The sequence below is a fragment of the Chelonia mydas genome, chromosome 12 (genome assembly GCF_015237465.2).
Source record: "Chelonia mydas isolate rCheMyd1 chromosome 12, rCheMyd1.pri.v2, whole genome shotgun sequence".
NCBI lineage: Eukaryota > Metazoa > Chordata > Testudines > Cheloniidae > Chelonia > Chelonia mydas.
In genome coordinates, this window is record NC_051252.2 from 2,399,366 (window position 1) to 2,419,008 (window position 19,643).

The 19,643-nt window shown below is 49.9% G+C and overlaps 1 protein-coding gene across 1 annotated transcript in view; it reads right to left on the reverse strand.

Moving 5' to 3' along the window:
* CALB2 (calbindin 2) overlaps nt 1-19,643 on the reverse strand; it is a 64,243-nt gene that overhangs the window by 25,164 nt on the left and 19,436 nt on the right. Inside the window, exons 2-3 of the mRNA XM_007052701.3 lie at nt 7,830-7,906; nt 3,266-3,355 (exon numbers count right to left, since the gene is read on the reverse strand). Of these exons, the coding sequence (XP_007052763.1) occupies nt 3,266-3,355; nt 7,830-7,906 (167 nt within the window). The remainder of the gene's footprint in view (nt 1-3,265; nt 3,356-7,829; nt 7,907-19,643) is intronic.

Here is a 19,643-nt window from a genome sequence, read left to right on the forward strand (position 1 = left end):
AGCTGGTGCAGTGCAGACCAGGCGTGCCGACAGGAGCCAGGGCCGAGCTGGGACAGCAGGCATCCGTCATGCCACGAGCAACACCGGAGAAGAGAGTGGTGAGCGGCTGGGGAGAGCAAGGGGGCTATGGGCAGAGGGCCCAGCGAGGGGACACATTGCTAGGCTCAGAGCCGGCTGTGTGTGGTGCCCCCAGGCCCATGGACGGGGGGGGGGGGCGGGGGTGTCCTTGTTCCTTTAACCTTTTCCATTTTCCCTTATTTTTCTTAGTTGCTGTTTAGTAAATTGTATTTGGTTTAGTATGAGTAATGATCAGTGGGCTAGGGCTGTGGCTGGTGCAGAGAGAATACCCCTACCCCTTGGCCTACGTGACCATGACAAGACTAGGGTTAAACCTCCCAGGAATCCTGGGCCCAGCTTTATTGGGGGTAACAAGCACTCTGCCACATGGGAGCGTGGAAGAACTGTCCTTAAGGTCAGGCAGGTTTCTGGGTAAAGGAAGTGGGAGCGAGGACTCAGGTCTTCTCGCTATCTGATTCCACTGGGGTAGTGCAGAAGCCAGGAAAGGTCCTCACAATAGTGGGACCATTCCCCCACTTGCAATGAGCTTCCACCACTTGAGCTAGAGAAGTCAGCATTCGCAGACTCGTACACCTTTTAAGGGACGCAGTGTGGTCTAGCAGACAGAGCACTGAACTGGGAATCAGGAGACCTTGATTATATTCCCAGCTCTGTCACTGGCCTGGTGGGTGACGTTGCGCAAGTCACTTTGCTGCGTTGTGCCTCTGTTTCCCCATCTGTCAAATGGGGATTATGATGATCAGTGTAAGAGCCTGCTATTATGTAGATCAGCCACTAGAGGGCAACAGGTTGAGATTCCTTACTACCCAGAGTGCAGATCACACTTACCTGGGCAGGCAATATTAGTGTTGAGTGTATTTCTATCTTATTTTAATGCAGCGCAGCAGCTGGAAACACGGAGAAGCCAAATCCGCATGACCAGCCAACCCCCCACTTGTCACCATGAAGTGCTCTGCAGACCGTAGTCTGGGACTACTGCCTCATTAAAAAATATGCCACACAGTTCTCTCTCATATTTCAACACTCATGCAAAATAGATACAACTCTGATACCTCATCCCAGGTATGAGTTTATACCACTGGTCCTGAAAGATCAGCTTCGTCTTTGACCTGACAGTTGATGTAAGAGTTTATAGCCCTTCTCAAACCTTATTCTAGCTACGCCATTTTTATTGTTCCTATCAATGTCTAATCCTTTTCTACATCCCACTAAGCTCTTGGATTTAATAATTTCCTGCAGCAGTGAGAACCAGGCCTCCTGGGTTCAGTTCTTGTCACTCTGATAGAACAGAAATAGAAATGGTCCAGGAAAAGGCAGCAGAAATGATTAGAAGCCTGTAGAGACTATATGAAGATAAATTAAAAAGATTAAGATGCTTTTCTTTAGCGAGGAGACGAATGAGGGGGAATATAAAATAATTACTGGGAGAGAGGAGGGTTCCCATTTATCCAATCTCATAACTTGGGAGCAAAGGGGCAGACAATGAAATGTAAATCAACAACTTCTACAGCTGTTCAACAACTTCTACAGGGAAATTCTGTTTTATGCAATGCATAGCTAGCCAGTGGAACTCACTGCCACAATATGTTAGTGGGATAGAAGGAGGAATTAAACATGTATATGAATAGTGGGAACATCAGCAGCTGTTACACTAGCTGGGATAACAATCCATAATGAGCATCCGCTCATGCATCAGGACACAAGGCAGCCACATTAGTTGCCAGGGGTTCAGAAGATGTTTCTCCCATGGCTATTGGATTCATAGAATATTAGGGTTGGAAGGGACCTCAGGAGGTCATCTAGTCCAACCCCCTGCTCAAAGCAGGACTGATCCCCAACTAAATCATCCCAGCCAGGGCTTTGTCAAGACTGATCTTAAAAACCTCTAATGAAAGAGATTCCACCACCTCCCTAGGTAACGCATTCCAGTGCTTCACCACCCTCCTAATGAAAAAGTTTTACCAAATATCCAACCTAAACCTCCCCCACTGCTACTTGAGACCATTACTCCTTGTTCTGCCATCTGGTACCACTGAGAACAGTCTAGATCCATCCTCTTTGGAACCCCCTTTCAGATAGTTGAAAGCAGCTATCAAATCCCCCCTCACTCTTCTCTTCTGTAGACTAAACAATCCCAGTTCCCTCAGCCTCTCCTCATAAGTCATGTGTTCCAGACCCCTAATAATTTCTGTTGCCCTCCACTGGACTCTTCCCAATTTTTCCACATCCTTCTTGTAGTGTGGGCCCCAAAACTGGACACAGTACTCCAGATGAGGCCTCACCAACGTCAAATAGAGGGGAACGATCATGTCCCTCGATCTGCTGGCAATGCCCCTACTTATACAGCCCAAAATGCCATTGGCCTTCTTCGCAACAAGGGCACACTGTTGACTCATATCCAGCTTCTTGTCCGCCATAACCCCTAGGTCCTTTTTTGCAGAACTGCTGCCTAGCCACTCGGTCCCTAGTCTGTAGCGGTGCATGGGATTCTTCCGTCCTAAGTGGAGGACTCTGCACTTGTCCCTGTTGCATAGGTGCCAACTTCTCCTGGCGCCGGTGGGTGCTCATGCTCCCCTGCCCTCAACCCAACTCCACCTCTGCCCTTCCCCCATTCCAACCCCTTCCCCAAAGTCCCCACCCCAACTCTGCCCCCTCCCTGCCCCTATTGGACTCCTTCCCCAAATCCCCACCTCTTCCGTGCCTCCTCCCCTGAGCACGCCACGTTCCCGCTACTCCCCGCTCCCTCCCACAGCCTGTTACACCGTGAAACAGCTGTTTCGTGGCGGCAAGTGCTGGGAGGAGAAGCAGGGAAGGCGTGCTCATGGGAGGAGGCAGAGGTGAGCTGGGGTGGGGCGGGGAGCTGCATTTTCAAAGGTGCCTAAGGGAATCAGGTGCTCAGATCTCATGGAAATCCAATGGGATCTGGACACCTGACTCCCTGAGGCTGCTTTGACAAGGCAGCCTAATGCAACATGCGGCAGGATTCACACTCCCCACCTCTGGAGTGCAAGAGGATCCATGTGTCCATGCTAGAATCTAATCCCCCAGCATAGGTGGGACACCCTGGTCCCAATGAAGCCAATGACAAGTCTCTCACTGACTTCAGTGGGGCCAGGATTTCCCCCTGAGCACAGTAGTACTGATGAGAGCAGCTTGCGGGTGCGATGCTCGCGCTAGCACCACTCACCTCTGCCATTTCAATTCTGCCATCTGCATTCTTGTCATACTTCTGCATGAACTCCTTCATCTTCTCTGCAAAGTTGCCATTCTTAGAGTCCTGTGAACAAAGCGAGAAGGTTTGTCCCTCTTGCACTCCAGCAGGGCCTCTGTGCCTCCCGCACTGCGTCTGGTCAGTGCGTTGGCTTCGAGCCATGAAATGATGAGAGCGAACAGCAAATGGGAAGGACGCTGCTTGGATGTCGAACAAGCCAGTACATCAGCAAGGAGTCCCTTTCTCTCTTAGCCCCAGGCAGGAGAGCCAACGGAATATCCTACCTCAACGCATTTGGGTTAAATGATTATTGCAATTGTGCCTACGCGCCCCATTGCGCTAGGCACTGTACACACACACACAGACAGACCCTGCCTGGAAGAGTTTACAATGTAACTAGACAAGAAGAATTAGTCTCATTCCCGGCTAAGAAGCTGAGGCACAGTGAGACTGAGGGAGACTCAGGGAGGCAAGGGCAGAGCTAGGATCTGAATCAGATTTGCTGCACTGAGGCCAGTGCCTTGACCCCGAGAGTACTCCCATCTAATCCAAGAGAGCAGACTGGCAGCTTTCAGGGAACACTAATCTAAATGAGTTTGAGGTGAGTAACAACCCAGCCTCACATCAAACCAGGAAAGGGAGCTGCCCATGTATCCCTGGCCAGCTAATGCCAGTGTCAGGGTTCCCTCCCCACTCTGAACTCTAGGCAGTTCAGATGTGGGGACCTGGATGAAAGACCCCCTAAGCTTATTTCTACCCGTTTAGGTTAAAACTTTCCCAAGGCACAAAAATTCTTTGCCCTTGGACAGTACACTGCCACCACCAAGTGATTTAACAAAGAATCAGGGAAAGGATCACTTGGAGTTCCTATTCCCACAAAATATCCCCCCAAACCCCTTCACCCCCTTTCCTGGGGAGGCTTGAGAATAATATCCTAACCAGTTGGTTACAAAGTGATCACAGACCCAAACCCTTGGGTCTTATGACAATAGAGAAATCAGTCAGGTTCTTAAAAGAAGGATTTTATTTAAAAATAAAAATCACCTCTGTAAAATCAGGATGGAAAATAACTTTACAGCGTAACACAAGATTCAAAAACACAGCAGAACCTCCTCTTGGCTTAGTTTCAAAATTACAAAAAACAGGAATAAACCTCCCTCCAGCAAAGGAAAAATTCACAAGCAAAAAACAAAAGATAATCTAACACACCTTGCCTGGCTTTTACTTACAATTTTTGTAATATGAGAGACTTTTAGGATGGTTTATAGGAGAAGAAGTTTTCTGACCTGATGTTTCTCTGCTTCCCAAGAGAACACACAAAAAACAAAAGCCTTCCCCCCCACCCCAGATTTGAAAGTATCTTCTTTCCCCATTGGTCCTTTTGGTCAGGTGCCAACCAGGTTATTTGAACTACTTCACTCCTTACAGGTGAGGAGGAATTCTAGGCTACGCTTAGCTGTATGGTTATGACAGCCAGCTTTACAGATTACTCTGTAAAGGCTGCAAACCCTTACTAGTGAGCGTAACACTCACTACCCAGAGCAGTCCTTTTAATGGCATTGGGGATCCTCTGGGCGGGGAGAGGTTGCAGGGTCAGGTTTTATTAATATAACTTTTGCTAAGGCAACTCTGTCTAAAGCTCCTGTTGACTCCAACGTTAACTCAACATTGCCAACTCTTGTGATTTATTGTGAGGCTCACACTGTTTGGTGTTTTCTCTTCAAGCCCCAGCTCCTGGAGTCATGTGATAATAGGAGAATTACAGCTTGCATTTAAAAAAAAGTAGGATTTGAGCCCTTGGGTGTGTGGAGAAAAGCTGGAAAATGTGACCCCCCTAAAGGCTCCAGCGACAAATATAAAGACCCCAGATCTATTATTTTTGTGATTGGGGGGGCGCTGGCCTGTGATTTTTGCGGGGTTGGCAATGTTGTTAATGACTCAAAAATGGCAAAGTAGATTTTGCAGAAACTTTCCTAAACAAACATCACCTTGGGGCTGAGACCAAGCCTGGAGGGCCAGATACTGGAGACACTTATGACATGGGCAAGCAGAATATTGTGTGTACCAGGGGACAAAGACAATCAAACTACCCACATCCAGCTCTACTCAGATTGCAAGTCATAGGAGCTGGAAAACAATAACCCAGCCTTTCCCCAAGCAGCAGATTGGACTTTAATGGTCACCCTCTTTTCAGAACTCTCTTCCTTAGTTGGCTTGTCATTTATTCTCTGAAAAGAAGAGAAAAGATCACGAGTTATGAGGCTTTGTTGCTAGAGTGTCTCAGCCATTAGAAAAGACCAAATTAGATGCTAAACAACTGCTCAGCAGAGGAAGTGCAGTCCAGTGGTTAGAGGAGCGGGAACTAGGTGCTAGTGCTCCTGAATACTGTTCCTGATTCAGTCACTGACTTGCTCTGTGGCCTTAAGCAAGTCTCTTCACCTTCCTTGTGCCTCAGTTTCCCTATTGTTAAAAATGGGGCTAATCCTATTTCTCTTTTAGGATTGCTGTACAGCTTAATTAATCTCCATACACACAGTGGCTGGAGATCCTCAAATGCCAGGTGCTATTAAAATTGTATTGACTTTTGTTTGGGCCAGTTCTTCCGTATGTGAATAATCGGATGGGTGGGTCCCTCTTTAAAGCAGCATGGGTTTGCCATGCCTTCTTACCTTCTGGCCTTTGCACAGCCAAAGCAGTAGAAAAGGCCACCTGGGCCTTGGTTAGGCAAGGGGTTTTGACTGGCCAGCAGGGGGCAGTGTAATGATTGGGGCTGAGCAGTGTTTGGTCAGCAGGGGATGATGGGCAATGGATCCGCTAAGGAATAGGCACATACACACAATATGTGTCTGCGCTCACGCCATGTCAAATGGCTTGGCCTGAGTGAGCAAACCTTGGCTGATGGGGACCCCAAACTGTGTGGAGGGGACAGCAGCACAAAGGGGAGCTAGTTTGCTGCCCTCTCAGCGCTTACATCCAACCCCCTGTAAAGGGAGCACAGCCCCAGAAGGAAAGAACAATCAAAGCAGCAGTCTGGTTATGCCACAGCCCCTCCGAGGCAGTGAGGCCCTGCTCTCCAAGGCTGTTTGGAAGAAGTGGAGATCGTGTTTCCAGTGATTCCATAATTTATGCTGTCAGTTCCATCTGCAGCCTTGCATATGCTCCAATGAATATTGCACAGACATCTGCCAGCAGGCTGCCAGCTCAGTGCCACCTGTGCCAGCCTGATGATCACATGGCAGCGGGCGAGCCTAGTTCACTCTCACACTGGTGTGAGAAAGGGGGCTGAGCTCGTCTCTGGCTTGCCTTGGCCAGAGAGACGGCACCATGACCCAGAATATGAGGGTGATATTGGGGAGGAGGGGAGCAGAAAATGAGAGGAATAAATGAGGCTCTTTAGGGATCACCCCTTCCACACACCCCCTCCCAAAACCCATCCGTGGATGTTAGGGCTAGAATAAAAGTTTCATAAGGAAGGAGATAAGAGCTGGCTCGGTGGCAGGGCTCTGTGCTGTCACGCAGGACAAGTGGCTTCAGGGTCCAGTCTGGACTAGCAGGGACTGGGCTCACACTGCAGAGCTGGTAGCTAGGGTCTGAAAGTAGCAAACACCCTGAGTTGCTCAGCAGTGGCTCTCTCAGCTGACTGAGGCTTGAATGGATTTCAGCCTGGTCCTTAGCCAGCGAGGCCTGGCGCCTGAACCCACCCCAGATGTTTAAAAATCACAAGTCAGCCCCCTCCAAAATCAGGAGACTGGCTTAGAAATCACGAGTTTTTGGAAAAAATAACCCATTTGGGGTGATTTTTATTTGCCTGCTGATATTGGAACCTTAAGGTTGTCCTCGTGTCACATTCTCAAGCTGCTCTTCGCAAAGCCTGAGGGCTAGAAACGTATTCGTATTGACCATTTTAAAACTGTTCTTTACTAACCACAAGTAGCCACGACCTGAATTTCCAATGTCAACTGCAATATGGCACTGCGAGCTGCTGGGGCCTTAACATCAGTGGTGACGCAGAAGAGTGAGCGACCACCCTGCTCCTTGCAGCACTGCACCTCTAGCTCTATACTGGGCCAGCGGGGTCAAAAGTGATGCAAAGGGGAGTACACCACCTACGGAACCTTTCACACACACCCCCTTCCGGTAGCTGGGGCACTGGGGCTGCAACAGATTCTCATGTAATCACTTGACTCCAGTAGCTGGGGCTTTAAGTAAAACATCAAATATTGCAAGACACAATAAAGTCACGGGAGTTGGCAACGCTGTTTGGAGCCAGGACTGGGATCCCACGCCAATCTCAAGTCAGACCCAAGCCCCTGAGTCCTTTTGAAATTTGCTTGTCACTACTGGGCATGGCCCCTAAAACTTGCAGGTGATGGGCAGAGATTCCAGCTCCCTGAGAATGGCTCTTCGTTGCAACCCTCATAGGGAATGAGGCAACACTGAGCTGTGCAGGAGACTCAGGTCAGGAGAAGAACAGGAAAGGAGGGAACAAAGAAGAGGAGGAAGAACAGCAGGAAGAGGAAAGGAAATGTATTTTTCTTACCACTCCAGCACCCTTCCTAGCACTTTCCAGCTCCTGGAAGAAGTTTTCCAGCTCCTTGCCTTCAATGTAGCCATTTCCTGCAAGGAAAACAAACATATGGTTAATAGTGGTTGAGCCAGTGATGGGCGTAAGGCAGTGCCGGATTAAGGCCTGTGTGGAGAGGCCCAGCTCCTGGAGTCATGTGATTACATCAGAATTTAAACATTCAGAAAAAAAACCAAAATGAATTTCTAGCCTTTGTGGTTGGAAAAAAAAGCTTGAAAACATGGCCCAAGTGTAACCAACTCAGTGATGTCTGCCTGAGTCTGCAGAGAGTCTACGACAATTGCTTGGAGTGGGGAAACTGCCCCTTATTTCTCAAAAGGGGGCTATCTCCAAGACCTTTTGCTCCAGGGCAACCCGGCAAACCCGATTTGGCAGAGGGCTGGATGTAACAGGAGGAATAGAATGCAGCTGGCCTAGCCCACATATCTAACTGGTTTCACCGGGCTGCTGAAGTATGTCCTGAATGCCCCCACAGCCTACCCCGCTGCTCTTGGTGGAGACAACGGGGCTCCATACCGCTTCTCTTGCCGCTCTGGGAGTGGAGGCCCCCCTGCCACCTCCACTCCCAGCCGGGGCTGGGCCAGGGCACAGCGTTCTGGGGATACAGCCATGGAGGGCCTGGTACCATAGTGTGCCTGTGGTCCCAGATTGCCTTATTATCCAACCCCAGTCCATCGAACAGGAGGAGCTCTGTGTGTCTATGGCATTCCCTTGCCACACTTCCCTGACCCCTGAGCAGAGGCAGGAAGGTGGCTCTTCAGCTACTCTCCCTTAAACTCAGCTTGGGAGTCAGTAACTCAGCAGGGGCAGGGAGCAGGCTCAGGAGAGAGCAGCACAGATTCAGGCAGGGTCTCTTCTCTGGATTTCCCTCTGGCATTATTCACTCCTGCGAGGGCAGACTGGCGTTACTGGTGCTCAAGCCTTCCAAAATAGGCCCAGAACTTGGGCCAAAGGGCCGGGGCTTGCTTACAGTATCAGGAGAGAACTGGATATGGGCCCCTGGCACAACATTTGAGATGCAGGTCTGAAGTGTGAGGCTGTTGTAGCCAGGCTCTTGTCTCATTATGGGAAGACAGGCAGAACTCGGATGGGCTGGGCCGAAAGCAGACCAATAGACACAGCCGCTGCTAACTGAAAGCATCACATCTGGTGCACCTCCAGGCAACACTTTGCTCCAACACATGCCTCAGTTTAACCTCACCCTGTCTCATCCCATCCCCTCCTGCCCATCACACCCCAGTGACAGCTAAAGCCCTGCCACACCCCGTCCCCCTGCCCAGCACACAGCATGTGGGGTGTCACACTTTTGCATCTAACGGCAGGGTTAGAAGGGACAGCAAGGTTCCTCTAGTCCCGGGTTTCAGTTCACCACTGTGATATGAATATGCTGTGTTTGTACAAAGGATGCCTTGTGAGGTCTCATTTTGTAAGGCTTGATTTGTTGAAGAAGAATATCCTGTTGGATTATGTATGCTGCCACTGTGTGCAAAGGTATTGAGGTATTGCTATATGTGATCCTGAAACGTGGTGCGAGGTTGGGAACACCCACAGCCAGCCTTTCCGTTACAACAAAGGGGTAGCCATCAATAGCCAGCTGGTCGTTAATGGCTCATCAACGCACAATTCACTCTTCCAGAGGCTTCTCAGAGAAGGCACGTACACAATGGAGACGGCTTGAGCAATGGAGACTGCCTGACCCCCATGTCACAGCGAGGACCTTTTTGGCAGCTGGAAGAAGGTATAAAAAGAGAGCCTTTTCCCCGCCTCCACCCAACTCAACACCCGGAAGACGGTCTGGAGGACAAAGACTTTGAACGGGGGGAGTTTGGTCCCAGGCTGGGGGTTCCCAGCCTGTGTATTAAGAAACTGTAACCTGCTTGTACCCTCCGTCAGTTGTTTCGTTCAACTCTTGCTTAGACTAAATGTTTAGGATTTAGAATGCGTGTTACCTTTTTATTTTCTTCTTTATTTTCTTAACTATCTCTGATCTTTATGCCTACCACTTGCAATCACGTCAAATCTCTCTCTGTCGTTAATAAATTTACTTTTAATGTTGGGAAATCTGCTCATGTTACAAAGGCTGACACCGGCCCACTTTCCTTTGACGAAGTGGCGAACTAGGTAATGAACTTACACTGGCCAGGCTCCTGACCAGTGCAAACCAGTACAGTTCTGGGGTGCAAGACTGGGGAGCTGGCGGGGGGGAATTGGCTGGAGCCTCCCCATTGTGGGGTCATGAGTGGCTGCGGGACCATTCATGCAGCTCAGTTGGGTGTGTCCCTGCCAGTGGATGGCTGTGTGAGTGCAGGGCCTGTGAGTATCACAGCATGAGAGACAGCCCAGGGTGGTGGCTTTGGAGGACTCAGTGAGTTCACAGTCCAGGATGCGCCTCGGAGACCCTGCCACACCATGTCAACAACCTGGCAAGATCTCATACAGAGATTTACTAGGTGCCATCCTGCATAGCAAGACCTAGCCTGTCAGCCTCCCAGGTTAGCCTGTCTGGGCCAGCTACAGCAGCAAGGTGACTCAAAGCCTTTCCAGAAGTTCAGATCTATAGCCCTAAGCAGGCCCGTGGGCTGTTGTAACATGCAGCAGTGGGCTAGTCTACTGTTCTATGGTACTTATGTGGCCCCCAATACCGTAGTGTCCGAGCACCTCACAGTCTATTACCATATTTATCCACGTAACACCCTGGGACATAGGGAAGTGCTATTATCTCATTTTACAAATGGAGCTAAGTGACTTGCACAAGGTCACATGGGAAGTCTGTGGCACAGCAGTAGGTCTCCTATGTACTATGCTACTGCTCTAACGGCTGAACCATCCATCCCCTCGTATCGAGCCGATAGGTGGCTGGCTGGCTTAGAGAAGCACATGCTAGGGCTGATGTGTGACATGATTAGTGTCAATGTATGACGGAACCCAGTAGATTTGGAACCTCCTCACCATGTTTGAAAGAATCCCCTCTCTCTCCTGGTCTCCAAGAGCACAAAACAAAAGTCAGGTCTGGAACAAAGGCCCAGGGCTCTCTTACATTGGGTCGATCTGGGGCCTATGTAGCTTTGTTCCAACCCTGGCTCTGTAGTTAATAGTGTGGCAGCATTTCCATTATAAACCCCCATTTCAGGGGTATACAGCTCAGCCCCAAGTGCTCGGTCTGGGCTGTGACTTGCCACACAAGTTGTCAGCCAACCAACCTACGTCTCTCTTCTTACCAATCTGAGGCTACGTCTACACTAAGTTACGCTACTCCAACTACGTGAATAACACAGCTGGAGTGGACATAGCTTAGGTCGACTTACTGCGGTGTCTATCACTTGCCCCTCTCGTTTGGGGTGGAGTACTTGGGTTGACCAGACAGCGATCTGCGGTCGATTCGGTGGGGCTTCACTAAACCCACTAAATCAACTTCCGGTACGTCAATCGCTGGAGCATGGATCCGGCTATAGTGTAGACATAGTCTAAGAGCATTAACTACAGCCCTTTTTGAAATTGCAGGAGAGAGGGAAAAAAGAAAGATGGATCCAATTGAGATCCTTCTTAGAAGTCAGGCTCCAAAAATGGCTTTGTTTTTTTTGTTAAAAAGAGGAAATGTGGGAAGTGAGTCTCCCTCAACTTGATCAGATCATTGCTTCTATATTGAGATTGGACGTCGGTCAATGCACAACTAGTAAACGAAAATCAGCCACTGAATATGCAGCAACTTGTCTTCAAAGCTCTTTCCTATGCCGTCTGGCGGTGCATCATGGCACCTTGCACGGACATTGCTCTTTCCTAGAGCCTTGAAAGACTGAAGAACCAGAGGAATTATTTTGATCACCACTAAAATGCAGCCACGTCAGGTGTGGCATGTGGCAGTCTGTAGCCATTTTACAGTCCATTAAATACAAACCCAGGATATTAAAACAGCAACAAGCCCCTCTACATGGAAACTGGCCAGGCAGAAGGAAACATAACCAAAATCTCCACAACCTGGACTCCCAAGAAGAGGCCACACTGCAACAGCGCCCAAATATCATTCAGAAAGATGGAGTCTGCAGCATGCCCCAAGGGTCAGGCTGGGACTATTTCAGACAGGGAATTTCTCCGGGGGGAGGGAGGAGGGAATTCCTAAGTCAATAGATGCTCATGGAAAACGCACTGTCAGAAGCGCATACCCTCTTTTCAACCAACTTGGTCATGTCCAACGTTCACAACGGGGGCAGCAGCGTGGCAAAGTTCTAGAGCCTCTCTCACTTCTTAATAATCCCTAGCTCTTATCTAGCACGTTCCAGCTGTAGCTCCCAAAGCACTCTACAAAGGATGTTAGCATCATTATCCTCACAGTGGATGGGGAAACTGAGGCACAGAGAGGGGAAGTGACTTGCCTAAGGTCACCCAGCAGGCCAGTGGCAGAGCTGGATAGCACTGAGGTCTCCCGAGTCCCAGTCCAGTGCTCCATCCGTTAGATCACCCTGCCTTTGAGATCCCAGACTTCGTAGGTCAACAACACCACCTTGCACTCCACTCAGAAACCAACATGCAGCCATTGCTGATCATGGATGGTTGGTTCTTGCTCACATGCTAAGGGTCTAACTGATCACCATATATAGGGTCAGGAAAGAGTTTTCCCCTGGGTCAGATTGGCGGTAACCATGGGGGTTTTAACCTTCCTCTGTAGTGTGTGGGTGCAGGTCACTTGCCAGGATTATCTGGGCATATCTCACTTAATCAGTTCTCTGCCCTCGTAGGGGCCTTCTGTTCCCTGCCTGTGGCACATCATAGTCTGGTTTCCTGGGGGCCGTAATACCTTGGTCTCATTTCTTTCGTTGTGTCAGTGTGCAGGTGGCCTGTGCTACACAGGGAGTCAGACTGGATGATCTGGTGCTCCCTTCTGGCCTGGAACTCTGTGACTCTATAATGGCAAGTACTCCACGTAGCAAGCTGACTGCTGCATTCTGCGTCAGCTTCCACATGGAGTTAAGGTGGCCATGTAGAGCGTCCACCCTAGAGGCCATAAAGCAATGGATCAGTTTAGGGAGGCAGGATATAATTCCCCAACCTGGAATTTGTCCAGCACACTGAGACCAGCATCCCTGCCCTGATGATAGGTCCTTGTCCCTTCCCATCTCATCTGAATGCCGAATATTGACTTGGGTGTTACCAGCCCACAGGCTGGAACGGCCCCAGAGATCTGCCTGGGTAAATAGCCCTAAACACCGTTTGGAATTCTTTGCCAACTGATGGAGAGAACATCTATGGATGTAAAAAGCTGCCTTAATTCATATTTATCCAACTTCCAGAAATGGCTCAGGTATCTCTCTCATGAAAGAGTCACAACAAAATTAAATACAACCTCCCACCTGTGATATCGAACAGCGTGTATCCTGATGCTCTACATTACAATCATTCTTTATTAAAAATAAAAAAATTGAAGCCTAGAGTTACCGAAAGCTTTACTATGGTTTCAAACTTGAAACTCGACTCAGGTTTGCCAAAAGATTCTTAAAACTGGGCCAAGATTCCAATAACCCTGGGCTGGTATTAAGTTTTTGGACGGCAACCATGTCCGATCCTCTGGATTCACTCATTTTTAATCCCAACCCAGGCAAAACCTCGGTCTTTATTCCTGTCCAAGAGAGACAATGTCTGGAAGTTGAAGCTAGACAAATTCAGACTGTAACAAAGGTGTATGATTTAGCAGTGAAGTAACTAACCATTGGAGCAATGTACTGAGAGCCATGGTGTCCTGCGTGACCTTGGGGAAGGCCCTTAGCCTCTCTGTGCAATGGGGATAATAATGCTTCCCTGCCTGACACAGGTGTTGTGAAGATAAATACATTAAAGATTGTGACATGCCTTGAGCTGTTCAATGCAAAGTGCTATACAGGAAATAGGTATTTATTATTTATTAGGATTACGGTGGCTTCTCCATCAGTGGCAATTTTTAAAATCAAGACCAGATGTTTTTCTAAAAGATCTGCTCCAGTTCAAGCAAGTGTTAGTTCAGGGAAGGGCTAAGTGTTCTGCAGGGAGGTCACAGTGGTCCCTTCTGTCCTTAGAATCTATGAGTCGTGCTAGGTGCTGTAAGCACATACAGTGAGAGACAGTCTCTGGCGCACAGCCTAAACAGATACGCGTCGCGGGGAACTGAGGCCTGGAGAGGAGAAGGGTTTTGCCCAAGGTCACACAGCAGGTCAGGGATCATGCCAAGAAACCAGGCAGGGTTGCCAACTCCACATAGCAGGAAGTCACTGTACAAACCTTGAAAAATGGCTAATGTTGCTGTTTAAGCACTCAAAAGGAGTCAAAAATGTCACTAAACAAAATGTCCAGAGAATTCAACATCTATCTATCTCTATCTATCTGTATATGCACCCAGGCGAGTTTAGTCACAAAATCATTGACAAGCAGCTCAGTAATGTTAATAAAATCCATTCCATGCTCTTCTTACTACATTCTGTCGCACACCAAGCCAATGTCATTATGTCTCAGTTGAGCACGTCCTTGGAAGGAATCATATTCTTGGGCTGAGATCACTATAATCTGCAGGCGAGGAAAAGAAGTTTGTGGAGGCGATTTAAATAGTTTGCTAAAGCCAGGCGCACTTTGGTGAGAGCAGCAGATTAGCCAGGGCTTGTTTTTAGCCACGTGTCTTCTTTCTTGCTGCTCTGTAGTAGGTAGCACAGCCTGTGATGCGGGGAAAGACGGCTAATGAAGTGGGCAGGGCCGAGGAGGCAGGTTCGCAGTGAGGAGAGCCGCATGGATGGAAGGTGGGGTGGGATGAGACAGGGCCATGTGCCCCAATGGGGCAGGGGGCACTGTGCCTCCACGGCTGAAGCCCTTACTACAGGACTGAACGTGGAGTTCGCTTGATTTCGGCTCCCCTTTACTCCTTCCCCTGGCTGGCCTGGGGTTAGCTGCCCAGCTGTAGGGGACTGGGAAGGGGTCCAGCTAGGAGATTTTTGTTTTAAAATCTACTTTCTTGGTTCCCTGCAGCACCGAGCACAAGTCAGGCGAATGCCCTGGCTCTCCCTTTCACTAACCTGTCGGCTCAAATCCAGGCTGGCAAGAAAGTGAGGCTCAGCTGAAATTAACCAACCCCAGCCCTGTCTGAACCAGGCTTAACCTCGTAATTTACAAAAGCAAACCGCCCAGGTTAGTTACACCAGTGGAGATTTCTCTAATATGGGCAGGGGCATAATGTGGGCATGTCTTAACAGAGCCACAGATTGGGCCAGCAAGGCCGGGAGGTCCGCCTGGCTGGAGGGCTGGGCTGTGAGATGGGACAGACCAGGCAGGCTGAGAAGGCTGTGGACAGGGGATGCTAGAGCTGAGGAGGAGGATGCAGCATGGCTTGCCATGAGGGTGTGCACGGGCTAGGGAGTGACCCCGCCACACATACCCCTCACCCCTGCATTAGACTGTAAGCTCTCCAGGGCTGGCGCTTTCCTTTTATATTTCTTGTATATTTATGGTTACGGGCTGACTGTGTGCTTGGTGCTGTAACTGCAATGAATGTGGCTGCTGTGGGGGTCAGGGGCAGTTTGCTGTAATGTCCCAGGCTGGTCAGATACATAGAATCATAGAATATCAGGGTTGGAAGAGACCTCAGGAGGTCATCTAGTCCAACCCCCTGCTCAAAGCAGGACCGATCCCCAACTAAATCATGATCTATTGCTGCCCGATGAAATGGTCTGATGGAAATGCACATACCCTCATTAGCTGCTCTTCTCTCTTGCACCAGTTCCTGTTCACTGGGAAGGTAGTTCTTGGGGCCTGTTTCTTCTCTGCTTCTTGTGTGAGGAATTGCTCCCAGTTTCATGGCGCTGAGGCTTAGCTACAGAACACTGAACTTGAAAATGCCTGACGAAGCCCTGGCATGTGGGTCACTGGGAGAAACTGCAGCAGAGAGAGGAAGCTGATGTGGGGGGAATCTCGGAGAGCCTCTGCTGCTACCCAGGCACAGCCATTGCTAGGGCAGCAGAAATGAAGCTCTTATGGAGAGCTCCTTCTGTGTGCGTCCCTCTCCATGACTGGGTTACCCCGGCAGGGCCTCTTGGGACAGTATTGCTGCGAGTCGCCATTAAAGCATCTGCGCTCCCATGATGGGATAAGCCCTTACTCAAGTTAAAAATCACCCTGAAGGTGATGGGAATTCTGCCTGTGAAAGGACTGGGAGGATACCAGGAACTTGCCCATTTGTTATATCCATCAATGGTATTTACATGGCCACTGTAACAGGGTGACTGGCCCTTTAAGGGGAAACAGCTGCAGTGCCCACCTGTGATGCTTAATTCATGCCCCAAGTGCAGAAAATGAGCAGTCAGGTCACATGCCTAAATCAGATCCTCTGGGATGGAGAGCAAACAGAGGCCTGTGGCCAGCCAGAGAGAACCCGCATTCTGGGAGCTGCTGTCTGATAGAGAGGAGAGGGAGACTAGGGGTACCAGGAAGCCCTGCAGTAGCAAGTCTCCGAGTCTGGGTCAATGGACTTTGCTAAAAGGAGCAGTGTAGCCATTCCGCCTGGGTTGGAGCCTTCGTTCTCGGAGCGTGTTGTCTGCAGCGCCTCCTGCTGGTGTCCCTCCGCACCTAGACCTGCCTCTTCACTAGCTCTGCCTCCTTCACAGCTGTCTTTGTGGCAGAATGTAGGGGGTGACTGCAGAGACTGACCGGGGAGAGGGAGATCAGATAGTGGCCAGCTGCCGTCTGCAGGCGCGGGTGCTGTTAACCTCAAGCTCTCATTGTTTTAATGTAAAGAACACCACGCTCCCTGCATGATGGTCTCTTGCTGGGTATGACCGAGCTGCAGCTCCTCCCTGAGACAAGTCAGCTCAGCTACCCACCCAGTGCATGCTGTGCAGCCACCGGGCTGCAGGTGAGACCTCCAGGGTGTGCTCAGGGTCCCCCTCAGAATTATAGCCTAGGCTCACAGAGTGAGCGGTGGAAGGACCCAACTGTAGCGACTCATCCAGTCCATTCCCATTCCCTAGGGCAGGGATGGGCCACTTTAAGGTAGCAGAGGGCCACAAAAATCCACTAAAACCCTTTGGCGGGTTGGGATAGTTGGGTCTTGCCTCCAGGTGAGGTGATGTGATGGGGGGGGGAGGGGAGGTCGGGTCTTGCCCCGGGGGAGTGGATTTGGTGACCAAGATGCCCTGTGCAAATCCTGCAGCAGCAGCTCCTTCCCACAGGACCGGGCACAGCTTCCTGCGCTGGCCCGTTGGATCTCGCCACAGTGTCACATGCCATACGTGTCCCCCTTTGGGCAGGGCTCATTCCTCGCCCTGCCCCCTTGCTGGCCCTAGCGGTGCCAGATCACCTGCCCCAACCTGGACTGTGGCGGGCCAAATAAAATGACCTGGCAGGCTGGATGCAGCTCCTATGCCACCAATTGCCCATCCCTGCCCTAGGGTGTCCAGCGTTTGCGTTTATAATGCAGTAGCACCCAACAGCCACAGCCAAGTTGGGCCCCACTGTGCTAGGGCCTGTGCAAATCTATCATAAATTACGGTCCATGCCCTAAAAGACCATTGCCTGGTCGCTCCTCTCCTTCCCCACATGGCAGCTCTTTGCTGAACACCTGCAATTGGTTGATTGGCATGAAGGACTTTGTGGGACTTACCTAGTGCAAAGACTAGGGTCAAGGAGTGAGATGGGATGTGACTGAGGAATTCAGTTACAAACAGCACAGTGAAAAGTGATCAGTTCCTTCTTTCTCCATAATGAGAATGGTGGGGGTCAGCAGCTGGAAATGCTTCTCCCCATAGGGTGGAGTTCATGGCTGCAGAAGGCTATTGTGTCAGGCGCTGTGACTAGAACTTACCAAGATGATTTTATCAAGAACATCTGCAGCTATTGCAAGCAAAAGATAAATCAGTCTCATGCTTCAAGGGCTGGGCATACACTGATTGCTGCTATGGTCAGGAGGAATTACATACTTATCCCTCAATCTCCCATAGACTGCACAGGTGTTCCTATGCATCATTAGGAGTTCTTATCTTCCTCTGAGTTCTCTAGCATTGACTGCTTTTGGAAGAAGTTTATTGATGGCCCAATGGGCTGGTGCCCCAGTGCTTTGTGACATGCTGCAGTAACAGAGACTCACTTGTTAAAATTCCCAAGGAGATAAATAGCTCCTCGTGATAACTGCTGAATTTCCTTAGTTATAGAAAAACAGACCGTATGTTCTGTAAACAACACAACTTGGTGTTTAGGCAGTGCCAAGTTTCTTTAAACATAGACATTCAGTATCTATCACTAGAACTCTTTGTTTACTTACTTTTGACCAAAAAAAGAGACTGTTTTTACACAATGCATAATTAGCCGGCGGAACTCATTGCTACAAATATCACTGAGGCCAAGAGCTTACCGGGATTCAGAAAAGACTCAAACATTTATATAGCTAGTGAGAACATCCACATTTAGATTAACTAGGAATATACATGCATCAACTCCAGAACAGGGAAGGGCTAGAAGCCTGCGTTGCTTCAGGGCCTAAACCAACATCTCATGGAGGAGTTAATTAGAAACTTCCCTTGAGGGTTGGTCATTAACAAATGTCCACTGGTGGGTCCTGCTATGGCCCCTATTATCTGAGCACCTCACTATGTTAGCCAGAGTTGTCCTGGCAGCTCCCCTGGGAGGCAGGGAAGTGCTATTACCCTTGTCTGACAGATGAGGAAGTGAGGCACAGAGACAGACTAAGGCCCTTCTTCAGGGTCACTCAGGGACCAACAGCAGAGCAAGGAATCGGACCTGGGGGTGTCTCAGTTGCAGGGATCATTGCTGATGTGCATGGGGGAGGCTTGCGCTGCCACAGCCGCTGTGGCAACTAGCTCGTGGGGCTAGAAGACATCAGCCTCCATGACTGTCATGCTGGCACCTTTCATCCACGCAGAGTTCCACTGGATGGCACCACTAACTCACTCAGTGTCCTCTTGGAGCAATGGATGTTGCCCAGGATTCTCTGCTTGCTGTCTCCTTGTAGATCCCTTGTTTTCCTCCCAGGACCTGCACCCCCCTTCCTCTTTTGTTTTTTGCTGGCTCCTGTGTTCGTTTGACCTCTTTGTTTCCACGGGCAGAGCCCCACCACACACTGATCAAAAAGGCTGGTGCCCTGCACCCACACATACATCCCAGCAGAGTTCCGCTAGCTCCCTTCTTCTCAGAACAGTGGGCGCTGTCTGGGGGTCTCCGCCTGGCGCCTCGCACTGATGCTCTTCTGTTGTACCTTTGACCCATCTCTGCACTGTTCATTTGTCCCATTAGTTGACCTCAGGGTTTTTCTGGCTCTTCCCCACTCCGAAGTGGATGGCCCTCCCTTCACTGGAGATCAAAGAGCCCAGAGCCTTTCGCTAGCATTGAAAAGTACTTTGAAAATTCCAGTCCCTTGCTGAGCTCCTTTTGGCAACTTGGCGCTGGGGCCTCAATCCACAGGGCTGCACGAGTGGTTTCCTGGAGAGGACCACCTCTCTTTGCTGCCCTGCCAGAAACAGTCCTCCCAGGAAGGGCGCAGGCAAGCCATTGCCAGTCGAGCCTCACGCGGATCTTGCAGCAGCCTTTCCCCAGTCGCTGGGCAGCCAGGTTGGAAGGGAGAGTGAACAAAGTATGGCTGGCTGCTTTGGCCCTGGAAGGAGCTGCCGTCTGGCTTGCAAGACATTTAATGGCCTTCTACGCTGCTGTACACTTAAAGCTGGGGTTCCTATGGTAACAGTGCCTTCTCTCTCTCTTAATGAATTCATTCCCAATTAGTTTCCGTTCGGTCTCCCTTCCTTTCTCTCTCTA